Genomic DNA, 14,990 nt, shown 5'->3' with positions numbered 1-14,990 from the left:
ACTCACAACTACAACTACTGAGTCATCCAATAGTGATTAAATGGGGGTGCCTATTGGCTGTCACCATAGAAACATGGCTCGTACCCTTTCAGCAATATTGGAATGCGGAGTGTAGTCTGTTAACACGCTGCCGTTTCAAATTGGCATTGCCAAAGAAAAATGATTTCTTTATGTTAGGAATATAAGGTGCAACGCTGACTTTTGCTTGCAGAATACACAATCGCGGTCTAATTTTGCAGATCTACGTGTTATAATACAAGTGAACAATGAGGTTATATCTGAGGTATTATTACAAATAAATGAATCCTATGTTATACCATAGGTTCGGATTCATGCATCAAATTTCTTCTCTAGTTGGATTGCCAAGGACCTGCATTCTGCAAGAAGACACCCAAACCGTAAATATACGCTTTTTACATGATCCACTCAATTCAAAACAGAAAGGTTTCACCTTCATAATCTCTATAAGGTGGTCCACTGCATTCCCTCCTGGAAGCAATGTCTGCAGAAGAGTTTGAATTTTGAATCGAAGTCCAAATGTATATATATTTTAACCTAAAAGTTAACTTAGGCCAAGACTAAGAATGTTACTGTCAAAGAAGCTGATAATCTGTCACAGGAGCCTGAATATCAAAGAAGTCGAAGCAAGGACACAACCGACTGACCAGATATTAATGGATTTTGTATACATTCTGTTGCATCAAAGATGAGATCAGGAGCCCGATAATAATGCGAACATATGTGTGATACCTTTGCCTCCCCCGTGACCTGATTAGAAAGAAAATCACTAAAATCATACAAGGAAACGGATTTTCTTAGGAAGTAAACATTCAACGATCATGAAAGAAACTGCAGCTGGTCATTCTGCTACCAAAGTTCTAAATACAGTGTAATGACATAACTGAATAAAAAAGCATGACAAAAGGATAAACATACCAGAACTTTTGCACATCCGGGGTCACAAAGCTTAAGCTGGTGGGTGAAGAGATCAACTGCCTCGTATATATGAATCCTCTCCCCATCAAGCTTTCACTCCTGGCTACCAGTAATTGCCACAAGAGCATTCACCATCCCTGAAATGATGAAACCTCTTCCCATCTCTCACAATTATTTCTCTCCCCACCACTCTTGATATAAACTTAAATGCATTATGGCAATCCCCACAAATCCTAAGATTCTTAAAAACTCTGATTGTGTGTCCAGGAGGAAGCTTCATGAGCCCAAATGCAACCGCAAGCTTCTCACTGTGAGTGGAAATGGCATACTCCTTATGCTCAGACTCCATATCATGCAACACATAATTTGTGTCCGGTACATATCCTAACTTCCTCATTTCAAGTCCTAGTTGCTCCAGATACTTGTACACTGCTTGCACCTCAGGGTGCTTTGTGTCATCAACCAAGAAGACGTGGACCATGTTTTCAACGTCAATCCAACTACAACCAGGCTCTTTCTTAACCCCTCTATCTCTCATTAGTTTCCGTACCTTAGCCACATCATCCCAATAGCCTGCGGTGGCATACAAGTTTGACAACAGTACGTAGGTTCCATCATGCTGTGGCACCAACTCCAAGAGTCGTTCTGCAGCTTGGATTCCTAAATCCAGATTCCCATGAGTCTTGCAACCAGCAAGAAGAGCCTCCCATATCGGTGCACCTGGCTCAAAAGGCATTGATTCAATCAAGTCCTTGGCTTCTGTGAACTCCCCGCACCGACAGAACAGATCAATCATGCGAGCATAATGTTCTTCATCGGGGCTAATACCATAAGAATCACGCATTGAACTAAAATAATGGCGCCCTTCTTTGACTAAACCAGCATGACTACAAGCTGAGAGAATGATGAGGAAAGTTACTCTATCTGGTAGCATATCCTCCTTCAACATTTGCTCAAAAAGTCCTATTGCTTGGACACCATATCCATGCTGTGCGAGAGCTGCAATCATAGCATTCCAAGACACTGAATCAATATAAGACATCGTGAGGAACAGAGTGTTTGCATCCTCAACAACTCCGCATCTGCCATACATCGTGATAAGTGCATTTGCAGCTGAAAGGCTTGAATCATGCCCCAACCTAATCAGTTGAGCGTGGAGCTGGCGTCCATGCTTCAATGCTCCCAGTGCAGCACAAGAAGTAATAGCTCCAGCAAATGCATAATCACATGGTTCACAACCCTCTAATCTCATTTGGTTGAATAGCTTCATAGCCTCTTCTCCAAATCCGTTTTGAGCTAAACCAGATATTATCACAGTCCATGTTAGAATGCTCCTCTCTGGCATTTCCTCGAAAAAGGATTTTGCTTCCTGGATGCGCCCTGCATTTACATACCCTGACAGTATTGCATTCCAAGAAACAAGATCTCTAACAGGCATATTATTAAAAATATATCGTGCTTCATCAAGTTTACCGCATTTATAATATAGTGTAATCAATGCATTGTTCACAGATAATGAAAAATCCAGAGTGGGCTTTGCTTCGGTTCTTAGTATGTAAGCATGCACCTGCTTCCCCAACTGAAATAATCCAATATTAGCACAAGCACTGATAACACTTGTGTATGTAAACTCATCCTGACGAATCCCCAGCAAACGCATTTTCCTAAACAACAACAATGCTTCTTGGAAAGAATCATGACGCACATAACCTGAAATCATGGCATTCCATGCAACTTCCAACTTTTCATCCATCCCGTCCAGCAACTCACGAGCTGCATCAAGGTCCTCATTCCTTACGTACCCGGTAATCATTGTCGTCCACGACAGTTCATCTCTCTTAGGCATCTCATCGAACAATTTCCTAGCTTCCCTCATCAACGATGACGATGATACCAATGGCGAGGAAGCACATTTAACATAAACAGATAATAGCGCATTCCACACCGAAGTGGCAAACGCCGTTCCAGACTTAACTATTCCACAATGCAGTTGCTTGCACTGATTCTCGTCATCCACTATCTGCGCCGAAGCACTAAGAACACACGTGAAGGTGAAATCGTCAGGCCTAATATCCCCTCGCCTCATGTCGCAAAACAGACTAACAGCAGCATATCCATCGTTGTTATGGGAATAGCCAGTGATCATGGCATTGTAAGAAACAGTGTCTCGCATGCTCAAAGGGGTTTCATCGAATATTTTACGGGCCAGCATCAGATTTCCAATGACAGAGTATGCCTTAACCAAGGTTGTTCGAGCAACAATGTCTGGTTTGGGAATTTTATCAAACAGTTGGCGGGCGTACCTAATATTTGAAGATTTGCAGTAAATATCAATCAAACGGTTAAGAATATGGCCACGTGGACTGAACCCAGAAGCGATCATGTGGGCGTGGATGGTTCGAGCCAAAGAGTGAGAGGTGGGGCTTTGTGGGCAGCATAGCTGCAGCTGAGCTGCGTAACGGTTAGCCACTGTAAACTAAGTGAAGCGGTTGAAAGGGAAGCAGTGCAAAAAAAGCGCCTATTTTTGCAGGCTGCTAGGAATTTCGAAGTGGGATCCGAATGTCCTTTTATTCGGTTTTCTTACCAGTAATGGTGCGGGTCGGGTCAACCTGGATCCAAACCAGTTTTGTTTTTAACTCATGTTTTAGGGACAGACTTGGCAAACGGGTGTTTTTCGGTCTGGTCGTGTTGGACACAATTCCCTTCCTTAACAAGTTGACACGAGTCGAGATCCTTTTAGGATTTTTGTGTTTGGAGTTCATAGATCTGGAAATCTGAACCGTTGAAGAGAGACAATAATAAAAACCGAACCTTCATTCTAACTTTATCATGTAATGAACCCTTTTTTTGGTCTTTTTTTTTTTTTGCAAGGTTGGCCCTTAAAATATAGACTGTTCAAATCGTAAAATTGTTGAACATTACGTTTAGGTTCTCATTAGGTTCAAATCATTGAATTTTTGCACACCTATTGACTTTTTTGGATATGCCATGCACATTGAGAGGCAAAATTTGTGATTTGGTTTTACCTCAAGTTTGAAATAAAATCAATGTTCTGGGAGTAATATTACGTCCTCAAGGAAAATTAACTGAGTAGAAAAATACTAAGCAAGAATATTCAGCTACATTAGAAATTATCCGGAAAGTGCAACATTGAAACAGACAGTGATCAACAATAGCAAAGATAAAATGTACGATGATACCGCAAACAGACAGTAGAAATAACATACGATGATCAAAAGTAAAAGACACGCCGCTACTATTACGCCCCTCGGGCTCCTGCTGGACTTTTTACACCCCCTACTAGCTAGATTTGAACAGCAATACCTTGTACATTTGGCTTTCTGGAATCCTTAACACTCAAAAATGATGTACAGACGGAGGAAGACAGCTAAAATGACGGTAGATAGGGCCAACAATTTCCAGGCTAAGCCGGAGAGCCAGTATATGTATAAATCTTCGGGAGGCGAGAACAGCAGGTTAGGCCAAAATGCTCAGTTATATATAGACCACAAAGAGGCCCTCATTTGCTTCACATCCATCCACTAGTACAAAAGATAATTCCTTGTTTCATCACTTTATATTTAAGTACCGACTGGGTGTGGGAATCCAAGTCCAGCCTGCTGCCGCACATGCTCTGGTATGAGCCTTTTGATCAGTTCTGGTGACACTCCGTTTAACTGCAACTCAATTTTGGAGCCGGTGGGAGGAATGAATCAATCAACACTTGCAGGAGTATAAAATGTGAAAATATGATTGCTAAGAAAGACGGAAAATTTTCATTTGAACTTGTGGATGGTAATGAAAAGACAAGACAAGACATATATATATATATATATGTATATATTATTTATATTTATGGATGTGTCAAAGTATGTTCATAGAGTTGGTGCCTTACGAATTTACAACCACTTAGATGTCCCCTACTCTAATTCTTTCAGATTATGCATCCCATCTAAACCTAGGGAAATGGTTGCTACTTCACCTTCACGTTACTAAAATTCAAAGAAGTTCAACACGTTCAAGTGTTGAAAGGCCCAGAATATTTTCAACAAGCAATGAATATTTTCAATATGTCATTAACAGGTAGAAAGTAAATGAATATGGGACTCACTTCTTGTTTGAAGTTGAAAAGCGGCGGCAACGGGCGACCATTTGGTAGGCGAGCATTGGGCTCACGAAGATCGTCAAAGAAAGGATGCGTGCATGCCTCTAGCTGTAATTGGACAATCAGTGAGAATTCAGACATTAGAACATGTAATGGAGTGAAGCAACTCAAAATCGACCGATAAATCTTTCAAATGCTACAGCTGAGTGCAAAAGCTGCAACTCAGCACAAAAATGGAAGATGCCATATAGAGGGAACTCTCTTAAATCTTTATTCAAAACCACATCAATGTGAAGGCATGATGTCTTCGTTTTGAAAACAGTAGAACTCCATGTGAATAGAAGTCCAACTCACCGCAGTGCAGCGTAGACTCGGTGAATATTGAAGTAGTCGTGAAGCAAGGTCAATTGCTTCTGGCGGCATTCTCTTGTGGAAAACCTGAATAGAGGAGCATTGTCACATATGCAAACTTTAGGATGGATGCAAAAAGAAAATAATCCCACAGATAACAGTAATTAAATCCCTACAATCATAGCATAATAATTAATAATTTTATTAGTCAGCAGAGTCAGCACTATGGACAACACAAGGATAAAAGGAAGGAACCACATAAACAAAATTTTACTTGAGGAAATTACATTTTGTGGAGCAGTAGTTCACAGCAACAGAGATGAAACTAAAAACTCTAAATTGCTACTATACCACATACCCAAGAAATAAACAACTATAAGAATAAAACAGAACGAAACAAAAGCTCCTTGAATTCCATCACAACTGAAGCCCAAAAAGAGGACCAGTAACAAATTTTTTCCCATGGTTACTCCATACCCATTCCTTCATAAATTTCAAGATTCTTCTATTTTGTTCCCGCAAAACCAACCAAAGTCCAGCTAACACCATACTCCCAAAACTAATTTAGCTTACTTAACCCTCCCAGTCACCTTATGCTACCAGACAATAATGGCTAACTCAAATTTTGAACAAAAGATTTCACCATGTCCAGAACTTAGATACATGTATATGTATGTCTTCACAGCATTCTAGCATTTTCCTCTACAAGCATTGCCTTAACAATCAACTTATTCGAAGGGTTATCTAAATTCATACCTTATGCCAAGGATGAGCTTTGATCTGAGGGAACCTAAAATCTGTGTAATTCGGATTCATGCATCGAATCTCTTCTCTAGTTGGAGTGCCAAGAACCTGCAAGAAGACACACAAATAGTAAGAACACACACTTGCATGATTTATTTAATTCAACAGAGTTAACGGCATGACCTTGATAATCTCCACAAGTTGGTCCACTGCATTCTCTCCTGGAAATAGTGGCTGTAGAATTGTTTGAATTTTTTTTATAAGTCCAAAGTACAAACAGTTTAACCCAAAAGTTAAATTAGGCCAAGAATAAGAACTTTATTCCCAAAGAAGTAGATAACCTGGCCTAGAAGGAGCTCAGCAAGGACACAACCAGCTGACCAGATGTCAATGGATGATGTATATTCTGTCGCACCAAAGATGAGTTCAGGAGCCCGATAGTAACGAGAACATATGTATGATATGTTTGCTTCCCCCTTGACCTGATTACAACCAAAATAATTAAAACATAAATTATACAAGGAAACTGGTTTTTTTTTTTTTTTTTTTTTTTTTTTCGCAACTTCCCAACTGCATTAACATGAAGCCGCTGGATAGATAGATGACTGATGTATGGCCAGTCTAATATTCAGACTAGCAGAACTATGTGGAAAATAATGTGGAGGACACCATACCAGAACTTTTGCACTTCCAAAGTCACAAAGCTTAACTTGGTGCGTGTGGGGATCAACCTGCCGAGTGTATGTGAAAATAGAATAAGTACTTTAATTCATAATGGAGAATGAAAATAAAAAATAAACAAAGAGCACGCACCAACAGATTTTGAGGCTTCACATCCCTGTGGCATACCCCAGGAACAGCATGGATATAAGCCAGGCCCCTAAAAATCTGAAAAGGATTTTTTCCATTTATTACAAGGGCATAAGTCAATACAAACGATTATCAACAAAAAAAAAAAAAAAAAAGAAAAAAAAAAGGAAGTTAACAAGGAAAAAAAACATCATAACAAACAATGAGTCATACTTGATATGTATAAAGTTTCACATAGAGGAGTGGCATCCTTTGGTTCATACTACTGTAGTGCTTCAGAACTCTGTACATAGTCTCGGGTACATACTCCATAACCAAATTCAGGAAAAGCTCATCTTTAGTCGTTGTAGAGAAGAAACAATGCTTCAACAAAACAACATTTGGATGATCCATCAAGCGCATCAACTGCAACTCACGATTTTTATACCTCCTGTCCTGTAAGACCTTCTTTATGGCCACCGTTTCTCCAGTTTCAATACATTTAGCCTGAATTAAAAAAAAATCATCAGAGACCTAAAATAATGAATAGAATGTGAGAGCGCTTAGCTGTCATTAGAGTAAAATATATACCTGAAAAACGATTCCAAATGATCCAGTACCTACAACACGTTCTGCCATATAACTGATCGTCTGTAATCAAAACAAAAGGTACACTTAAGAATACAAAAATAAATGGAAACTTAATAATTCTTCAGAAATTATAGTGTTCACATAGAGCCTCAACTGTTAGAACCTCTTTCTGATGAACATGAAATAAAAAATTGACCAAAAACAGTGTTCATATAGAATTTATCCTCTCTTGTGTCATGTAATCTTTGATTATGAATGAGAAAACTGCACAGCTTTTTGTGCTATAAAAGGAATTAAATGGGATGAAGAAAGGTTTGATCACAGTTTTAGCCATCAAATGGATCAAAGGGGGTAAAGAATGGAAGAAGGAACCAGTACTAACCCGCTTGGGTTCGCCATTTTTACCACCTATTGTTGTTGAAATAATGTGACCAGTGACTGCATCATTTCCCTCCATAACAGGGGCTGACATTTCCTGCAATTTACAGAAACACAAAAGTTCAAACACAAGCACAAACTTCAGGCTTGCTTTGAAAGAAGATGACTGGCAGGCTGGTGCTTGCTAAGGATTCACCCTGCCTAAATGCAACTGAAACCAGTAGGCCCCTTACGGGTGATACCCCAAAATAGCCCTAAAAGAATCCAAATGAACACGTCAACAATGTCTTTTTGTCTTCATACCAATTCTAACATTTATCACTCTTTGGTCATCACTTTAGGCAACCTCTAATGGCTAGTAAGTGCCTTATGTGTATACCATATTGTTTTGTATGATTGAATATGTGATGCAGTACATTATGTGTATGGTGAAGTTACGAAAGCATGCACCCCCCTCTAGATTATAATAGTAGTAAGAATTTGGAAAAAAAGTTATGCTTGGAAACCTATGTACTAGAAATTAAAGTACACTTAACAACCGTCTTAAGCAACCGAATGTTGAATGCATTGATGATAACAGAAGTTAATACATACAAGTTTAAAAGAGATTCAACAAACCAACATAACAGCCGCAAACGTATGGATATTCAGAACAAAATTTAGGAAAGGGGAAAGCACAAAGATCTCAAGACATATTTAAACTAAAAGCAAAACAAGGTGACCCTAGTTTACAAGAAAGCATCACATGCTACAAAACTTGCATGCTAAAGAATCAAAGAACATCAACTTCCTGAAGCAAACTAGAATACTCTGAAGAACAATCCACCTCGAGGAAAGAAAAAGGACAAAAAGTTAGCAAAAATTACAACATTGTTAACAAAACTAGAAAACCCAAATGAAAACCAGATTAACAACAGCCTCCAAAGACCATCAGATGAGTGCCAAAACAAGGATTCGATCACAAGAAACCGAGTCGGAAAGCAAAAGTGCAACTGCGTCAAACTTAAAATATGAATTTGCACACAAGGAAACAGTTCAAAAACAACAAACCCCAATTGCTCAAATTGGCTGCTGAGTGGGAAAGTTCGAGCAATCAGAACTTCTAAATTCAGCTCCACTAAGCTTTAATTTCCATATTAAGTAACTTAATAAGCTTATAAACCCAATTATAATTTAACCCAATCCCACATTTTCGATAATTTTTTCTCCTAATTGTCCTAAAGCAGCTCCACCTCATTCAGGAAAACATAATTTACAAAAAATTATTGTAACTACAGAAATAATAGAAGAAATACCAAAATTAAACAAAAAATTTGAAAAAAAAAAAGCACAAAATCTGGCCGGAGAGAAGCTCCGGCGAGGTGGGTAAGACCTCAAAAGACGCAGAAAGTTGCGGATCGACTAGAATTAGTGACGAAGTGAAGAGTTGAGGTGGATCAAGGGCGATCTGAGCACCAAAAACCTACCTTTACGCAGATGAAGCAAACCTCTAAGAGGAGCAGAGCTCAAAGAGGTGGCTGAGAAATGTGTGAGCGAGAGTGAGGAGAGAGAGAGTACCTTGTCGGAGTCCATTTGGGGGGCTCGGCGAGTCACGTGGTTCAGTGGCTGACTGTTGTCTGGCTGTCGCTGTGGATGTGCCTCTGCTTGTTGATGCTTCGGCCCCAAACCCACAGAGGCCATGTGATGTGAGATTGCGAGTCTCTCTCACACACACCCCCTTCTCTCTCTTCACTCTCTTACTCTCTTTTACTGTTACAAAAGGAAGAAAGTCTCATCTTTCCTAACGTGTCGTTATTTTGGTATACGTCAGAAATGAAACCTTTTCTTTTCTCTATCGTTATGAAGATTATTTCTAGAAAGGTTCATTTGATTTGGAAACTTGAACGCGGTATGATTATTTATGAATCATAAAATTAAAAGCTTTTCGTGATAAAGCTACTTATTAATGTGATCGTCAATTAGTTTAAGTATATGAATGTCTAAGTAGTCTTTAAATCAAATTTTTTTATTTTTGACAAAATCGAATAAATTTTTTATTTTTTTATTTTTTTTTATGAATAAATTCTTTTAGAGACGATGTTTATGTAAGGATATAATGAAGGTTTAGTCTACAATACGTTTAATAGAAAAATATATCAGTATCGTTTAATTTGAACGTTAATACTTTAATGTAATAACGTTCAAGTATAACTTTCTACCTTAACAATGTGATCTAGCATCTACATTGTAAAAGGCAACTTTGTTGTAGTAATACTGTCATTCTGTGTAATTAATTATAACATTGTGATAGTTCTGTAACTAGTGTAAGTTTAAATGATTATAGTGTAACCTCACCTCAGATGTTGAATGTTAGCGTTATGTTGTAACACCATTATGATGTAGTGTAATTTTATGATGTTTCTTATTAATAGCATACGTCTATGTCATAATCGGAACTCAATGGTGTAATCATAAACGTTGTTATTGTAATTCAATCACATCTAAGTATAAAAATCTACCATTACACTGTAATAGAAAGTCTTTTTTTTTGTTTTTTTTTTTTTTTACAGGGAGACAATTGGTGGCAAGTTACGGTTATCCACCTCTTATGAGGGTTGGGAAGACTCACAGTCTTCAATGTAAGTACTAACCTTGTTATAGTAATAACAACGTTATTATGTGCTATTAATTATAACCTTGTAGTATTAACTCTCAAATTAAATGATATCAATACCAATACCAATTTCTTACTAAAGGTACCATAGAATTGTTAGGGTCTTTTTTGTTCGAAGACTTTTGTTGGGCTTGTGTTTGAAATTGGTGGACGAGCCTTCGTTTTCCCCATTTCTAAGTTAGCCAGAACTAGGCACAAAACATCCTGAAGAGAAGTGAGTCCCAATGAATACTTTGTTGTTCTTCCAACAGCTCCCAAGCGTTTGGTTTGTTGTTACATTGAAATGCTTTCGGAGTTAATGAAATATTCCCGGTGGCTCTTATAGTACTTCCAGCAGCTATTTAGGAATTTTACAATGCATTTGCTTCTTTTAGGTTTTCTAGTCAAGTCCAATTTCCCTCTTTAATTTACCTTGAAAAAACATCGAGCTAAAGCTAATCCCAACCCAATCCTTGAGCTTGAATCTTCCCTCCTACATTACACTGTGGCAAATATGTCTGCCCTACCTCTTTGTGCAAATCCAATCTTCCATTCTCAAATTATACATTTAGATTCTGTTTACCACTTTGTTAGAGAAAGGGTGCAACGGTTGGTTGTTGATGCAGTATATTCTTACTAAATATCAATTTTTAGATGTCTTAACTTAAGTATGCATAGTCCTACTTTCATTAAACATTGCTTCAATAGCAAGGTTGGTTACCTAGCTGAGATGGAGGATGATGTTAAGAAAAGCTTATTGACGTTAGAATAAGATTAGAGACGTACCAACTCAACCTATATTGTTAGTTGTGTTAAAGAGACTAAGCTAGCTAGTTTTGAAGAGGTGACAATTTAAAATTTCTTTTAAATTGAAACCTTGGGATTTCATGGTAGGCTCTGAAACAACATGCACACAAAGATTCAACAACATATGCAAGCAAAGGATAAAAGCGGAAGCATGAATTTATGTAGAACTTCCTAAATAGTCTTCCATGGATCATGGATTTAGTACAAAACATATATGTGATGCTTTAACCAAACACGTATGGGTGGTCTCGTTTGTGCTCCTTTAAGCTTTGTGTCTCAAGCTTCTTCCTCTACGCTCCAGACTGCTTGGTACTAGTTTTTCTTCTTGATCTTAGGCTCCAAGGTAGAATCTCTATAACTTTCGACACCTCCGGAGGACTAAGATGGTGGTGGATGAGAAAAAGAGATGTGCTAGTGCTCTCTTTTTCTCTTTAGAGAGGAGGGGACACCAAGGTGATAGTGGTGGTGTTTTTGGATTCCTTTTGAGTTTCTAAGCTCTCATAGGCTTGCATGTATTCAACCCTTGAGAAGGATGAACACAACACTCAAGGGAAAACTTTTCACATGGCGGGCTTGTTTGGAAATGCTTTTAAAATGACTGAAAAAACTTTTGGAAAAAATATTTTTTAAACCAACCCCTAGTTAAAATCCAAAAGAAGATCATGAAAAAGCACTTTAAAGTGTTTTCTGCAAGAAGCAAATATATGATGCTTCTTCTAAAAAACACTTAAAGTGTTTTTGGACCCAAACTCAATTTCACTAAAAAAAATTTCAATCAATCTAAAAGCACTTTTGCTTTTTGAGAGACCAACTTGCCCACTAACTTAATTTCAAAATGAAATTTGTCATACACCTTGTTTAAGAAGGGGTGAGTGTATTTCTCTTCTAGAGATTTGACTAAATTATACTTTATCGTTTCAGGTTTGAGTGCAATTACAACATCATACATCTTCAAAACATTTTAATATCATACATTATTTATTATTTTCTTACAATTTCATACATCCGTTAAAATTTCTATCAATTCTTATGTTATATGCTGTCGTGGGTCCCATAAATTTGTGCCACATGAATAAAAAATAAATAATAATTTTCAATTATAAAATTTCTTGCGAAGTCTTCTTCCCCAAATAAAAGTTCTGAGTCTCTACTTCCCCAAACAAACCACTCCCGCCTCCCGCTACCCCAACCTACCTCCCCCCTCCCGCGCCACCCCCCCCCCCCCCCAAAATTTCCCATTAATTTTTCTGCCCTGAGCTCAATTGCCACACACTTCCTTATCTCTCTCTAAAACTCAACCCCCAATTTCCCAAATAATTTATGTCTCATTTGTGTAATTTCAGCTGGGTATATTTTTGTCTCATTTGTGTAATTTCAGCTGGGTATATTTTTAAGGAGATTTTGAATGCAGTCGCTGGTTACTAAGACTTTGTACACCTCAATATATTACTATTAATATATTTCCATGTTAACAATAAAACTTGAGATTCTATGGTATTTAAAATCTCACATCTAATGAGCTATAAAAAAAGGGCCAACAAAAAATGTGGAAATTTTTTCAAAATTTTGATTGAATAAAAAATCAATATAACAGTATAATTTCTTTTGAAAATGTATATTAATAGATGTTAAGTCCATGTACGCAAATATATATGTATGTATGTATATATGTATCAATCAATTGGAAACAGTGTTAAAAAAAGTGTCAAAAGAATGTATCCAACATTGTTATGAATTTGACCAAAAGAAAACATTGTTATGAATGATAAAATAGTTGTCACATGTCAAAAGAATGTACTCGTACATTCACCATATATAATTATCTATGGGGTACAATTTCAACATTGTTCCAAAAGTAAAATGTTTTAATATGTAACCCATAAAAATGTTTAAAATGAATGTACCCATATAATTATATGAGTACAATGGTGCACGTAATTATAAATTTAGAAAATGTGGGTTCATTTTATACAAAAAATGGGGAAGTTTTATATTAAAAAAATGGATACATTTTATATAGAAAACAATACATACATTTTAAATAAACAACAATGGATACATTTTAGATTAAAAAAATAGTTTTACATTAAAAAATGGGCAAATTTTACATATAACAAGTGGTACATTTTTAAAGATACATGGGTACATTGTAAATAAATTATGGGTATAAATAAAATGGGAAAAAAATTATGAGTATAAATAAAATTTTAAAAATATGGGAACAAAAAAAATTAATATATGGGTACAAATTCAAAACTGTAAAGAAAATTGGTACAAATTAAAAAAAGGGTTGCAAATTAAAAATGGGTACAAACTAAAAATAGAAATATATGATACACAGTTTAGTCATAAATATAAATAGACCAAATGTAACGTTTCTAACACTAAATGAATATATTACTACAGGAATATATTTAGAAATAAAATTTAATTATCTTGACATGTAAATATTTAATTATTCAAATAATGACATTCATTAAAATATAAGAACCTTGATCAAAGTTGAAAATGAATAAGATTTTAATCAATAAAGTAGGAAAAAAACAGGATGGAAACCTAATTTCTCCATATTTTTATGTCCAATATTTATCTCTTTTATGCACTACTTGGTTTTGCGTCATATAGCTTTTTTCAACCATTAACAATATTCAAGTTTTTATAACTGTTTTCATTGCTAATACTTCTTCAGTCCTCGTGAAACCTTTTGTTTTTTTTTTTTGGAGGAAAAGTCCTCATGAAACTTTGACACTGATTAATTGGTTAACAGCTCTTCCTCGCCCACTTCCTAGCTACATACCAGATAGTTGTTATATTTCCAGTTAACTTACATCAATACCACCGCATTACAGTAAATCTCACAAACTTAGTTGACTACACTGCAATTTTTCCTGATCTCTCCATTTGTCCCTGTTAGAAGACTGACAGCGCTCATCTTCACCATAGCTGCAGCAAAATCTCTCGTAAAAGCAGCAACGTTGTTGCTAGCTATAAGTTCTAACCAACGCATCCTGACATTCACCATTGAAGAGTTCCTGATCCGAATGAAGAAGACCACGGCGAGCCACAAGGGCCTTGCAGTATTCGTTATCAAAGCGATTTGGAGCTATATCGATCGAAAGGAGCAAGATTCGTATCGCCACTTGAAGCGGGACAAGTATCCTTACGAGTAGTGGCAAAGCCGGGGTCGATGTTGGTCTCGTTGTATATGCAGGTTCCGAATGAGAACACTGAGACCGGCCTAATGTATGGCCGCCGGAGAGCACGGTCATGTCACTGTCAGTTAAACCTTTGGCTGCAAAGCTATTGAGAGTAGGGTTGCGAGGTCGGCGAATGGGGAGGGGAGCTGGTTTTTGGCATCAGTTTGGCTTGCGGTTCTTGCATCTCTACGGCCTAGGGCTACAGTCCATGAGGTTCCTCCAAGCTGCACATAGAAACAAACGACAAGTGCTCATATCATGTGATCAATATTATCTGATTAACCCTAGAGATAATAGAATACATGATTTTTTATGGTTTGTGGATTACGCTTCGGAGTTGCATTGCATCCATGCAAAAATGGGTACGTGTGGTACAATCACTTACTATCTGAAATTTTGAAAAATGTACGTAGCAGGTTAATTTGTCCCCATGCATGACGACGGAGTTGGCAATTGGCAT

General features: G+C 37.2%; 2 protein-coding genes and 1 pseudogene across 6 annotated transcripts; all 3 read right to left on the bottom strand.

The window, feature by feature from the left end:
• Positions 1-129: 129 nt before the first annotated feature.
• On the bottom strand, positions 130-3,718 carry LOC103967402 (pentatricopeptide repeat-containing protein At1g25360). 4 transcript variants are annotated; one of them, XM_048574403.1, is made up of 4 exons: positions 937-3,718; positions 592-768; positions 452-502; positions 132-377 (listed from the first exon to the last, which is right to left on the bottom strand). In XM_048574403.1, the coding sequence occupies exon 1, from the start codon at positions 3,317-3,319 to the stop codon at positions 1,040-1,042; it is 2,280 nt and encodes a 759-aa protein (XP_048430360.1). In that variant the 5' UTR covers positions 3,320-3,718; the 3' UTR covers positions 132-377; positions 452-502; positions 592-768; positions 937-1,039. The 4 variants fall into 4 exon arrangements, with proteins under 4 accessions (XP_048430362.1, XP_048430359.1, XP_048430360.1 ...); XM_048574404.1 differs by having other exon boundaries at positions 666-768; XM_048574402.1 differs by having other exon boundaries at positions 131-377; positions 452-768.
• A 320-nt stretch (positions 3,719-4,038) lies between these two features.
• LOC103967401 (shaggy-related protein kinase zeta) lies at positions 4,039-9,647 on the bottom strand. 2 transcript variants are annotated; one of them, XM_009380654.3, is made up of 12 exons: positions 9,452-9,647; positions 7,899-7,991; positions 7,517-7,576; positions 7,160-7,432; positions 6,950-7,024; positions 6,811-6,867; positions 6,478-6,618; positions 6,320-6,370; positions 6,149-6,244; positions 5,396-5,479; positions 5,048-5,149; positions 4,039-4,613 (listed from the first exon to the last, which is right to left on the bottom strand). In XM_009380654.3, the coding sequence occupies exons 1-12, from the start codon at positions 9,572-9,574 to the stop codon at positions 4,518-4,520; spliced, it is 1,251 nt and encodes a 416-aa protein (XP_009378929.2). In that variant the 5' UTR covers positions 9,575-9,647; the 3' UTR covers positions 4,039-4,517. The 2 variants fall into 2 exon arrangements, with proteins under 2 accessions (XP_009378929.2, XP_009378930.1); XM_009380655.3 differs by having other exon boundaries at positions 9,361-9,499.
• Positions 9,648-13,804: 4,157 nt separating this feature from the next.
• LOC103967432 lies at positions 13,805-14,990 on the bottom strand (annotated as a pseudogene).

This window comes from the organism of the source record quoted next, unplaced genomic scaffold (assembly GCF_019419815.1).
Source record: "Pyrus x bretschneideri cultivar Hongxiangsu unplaced genomic scaffold, Pyrus_bretschneideri_v1 Contig71, whole genome shotgun sequence".
Taxonomy (NCBI): Eukaryota; Viridiplantae; Streptophyta; class Magnoliopsida; order Rosales; family Rosaceae; genus Pyrus; species Pyrus x bretschneideri.
This window is presented reverse-complemented; position numbering and strand designations above follow the sequence as displayed.

Coding starts and splice junctions, on each gene's coding strand:
- LOC103967402 (XM_048574402.1), bottom strand. CDS start 3,319: ATGATCGCTTCTGGGTTCAGTCCACGTGGCCATATTCTTAACCGTTTG.
- LOC103967401 (XM_009380654.3), bottom strand. CDS start 9,574: ATGGCCTCTGTGGGTTTGGGGCCGAAGCATCAACAAGCAGAGGCACAT. Junction 7,433..7,516: donor CATTTGGAATCGTTTTTCAG/GTATATATTTTA, acceptor TTTTTAATTCAG/GCTAAATGTATTGAAACTGG. Junction 6,619..6,810: donor TTGGAAGTGCAAAAGTTCTG/GTATGGTGTCCT, acceptor GGTTGTAATCAG/GTCAAGGGGGAAGCAAACAT.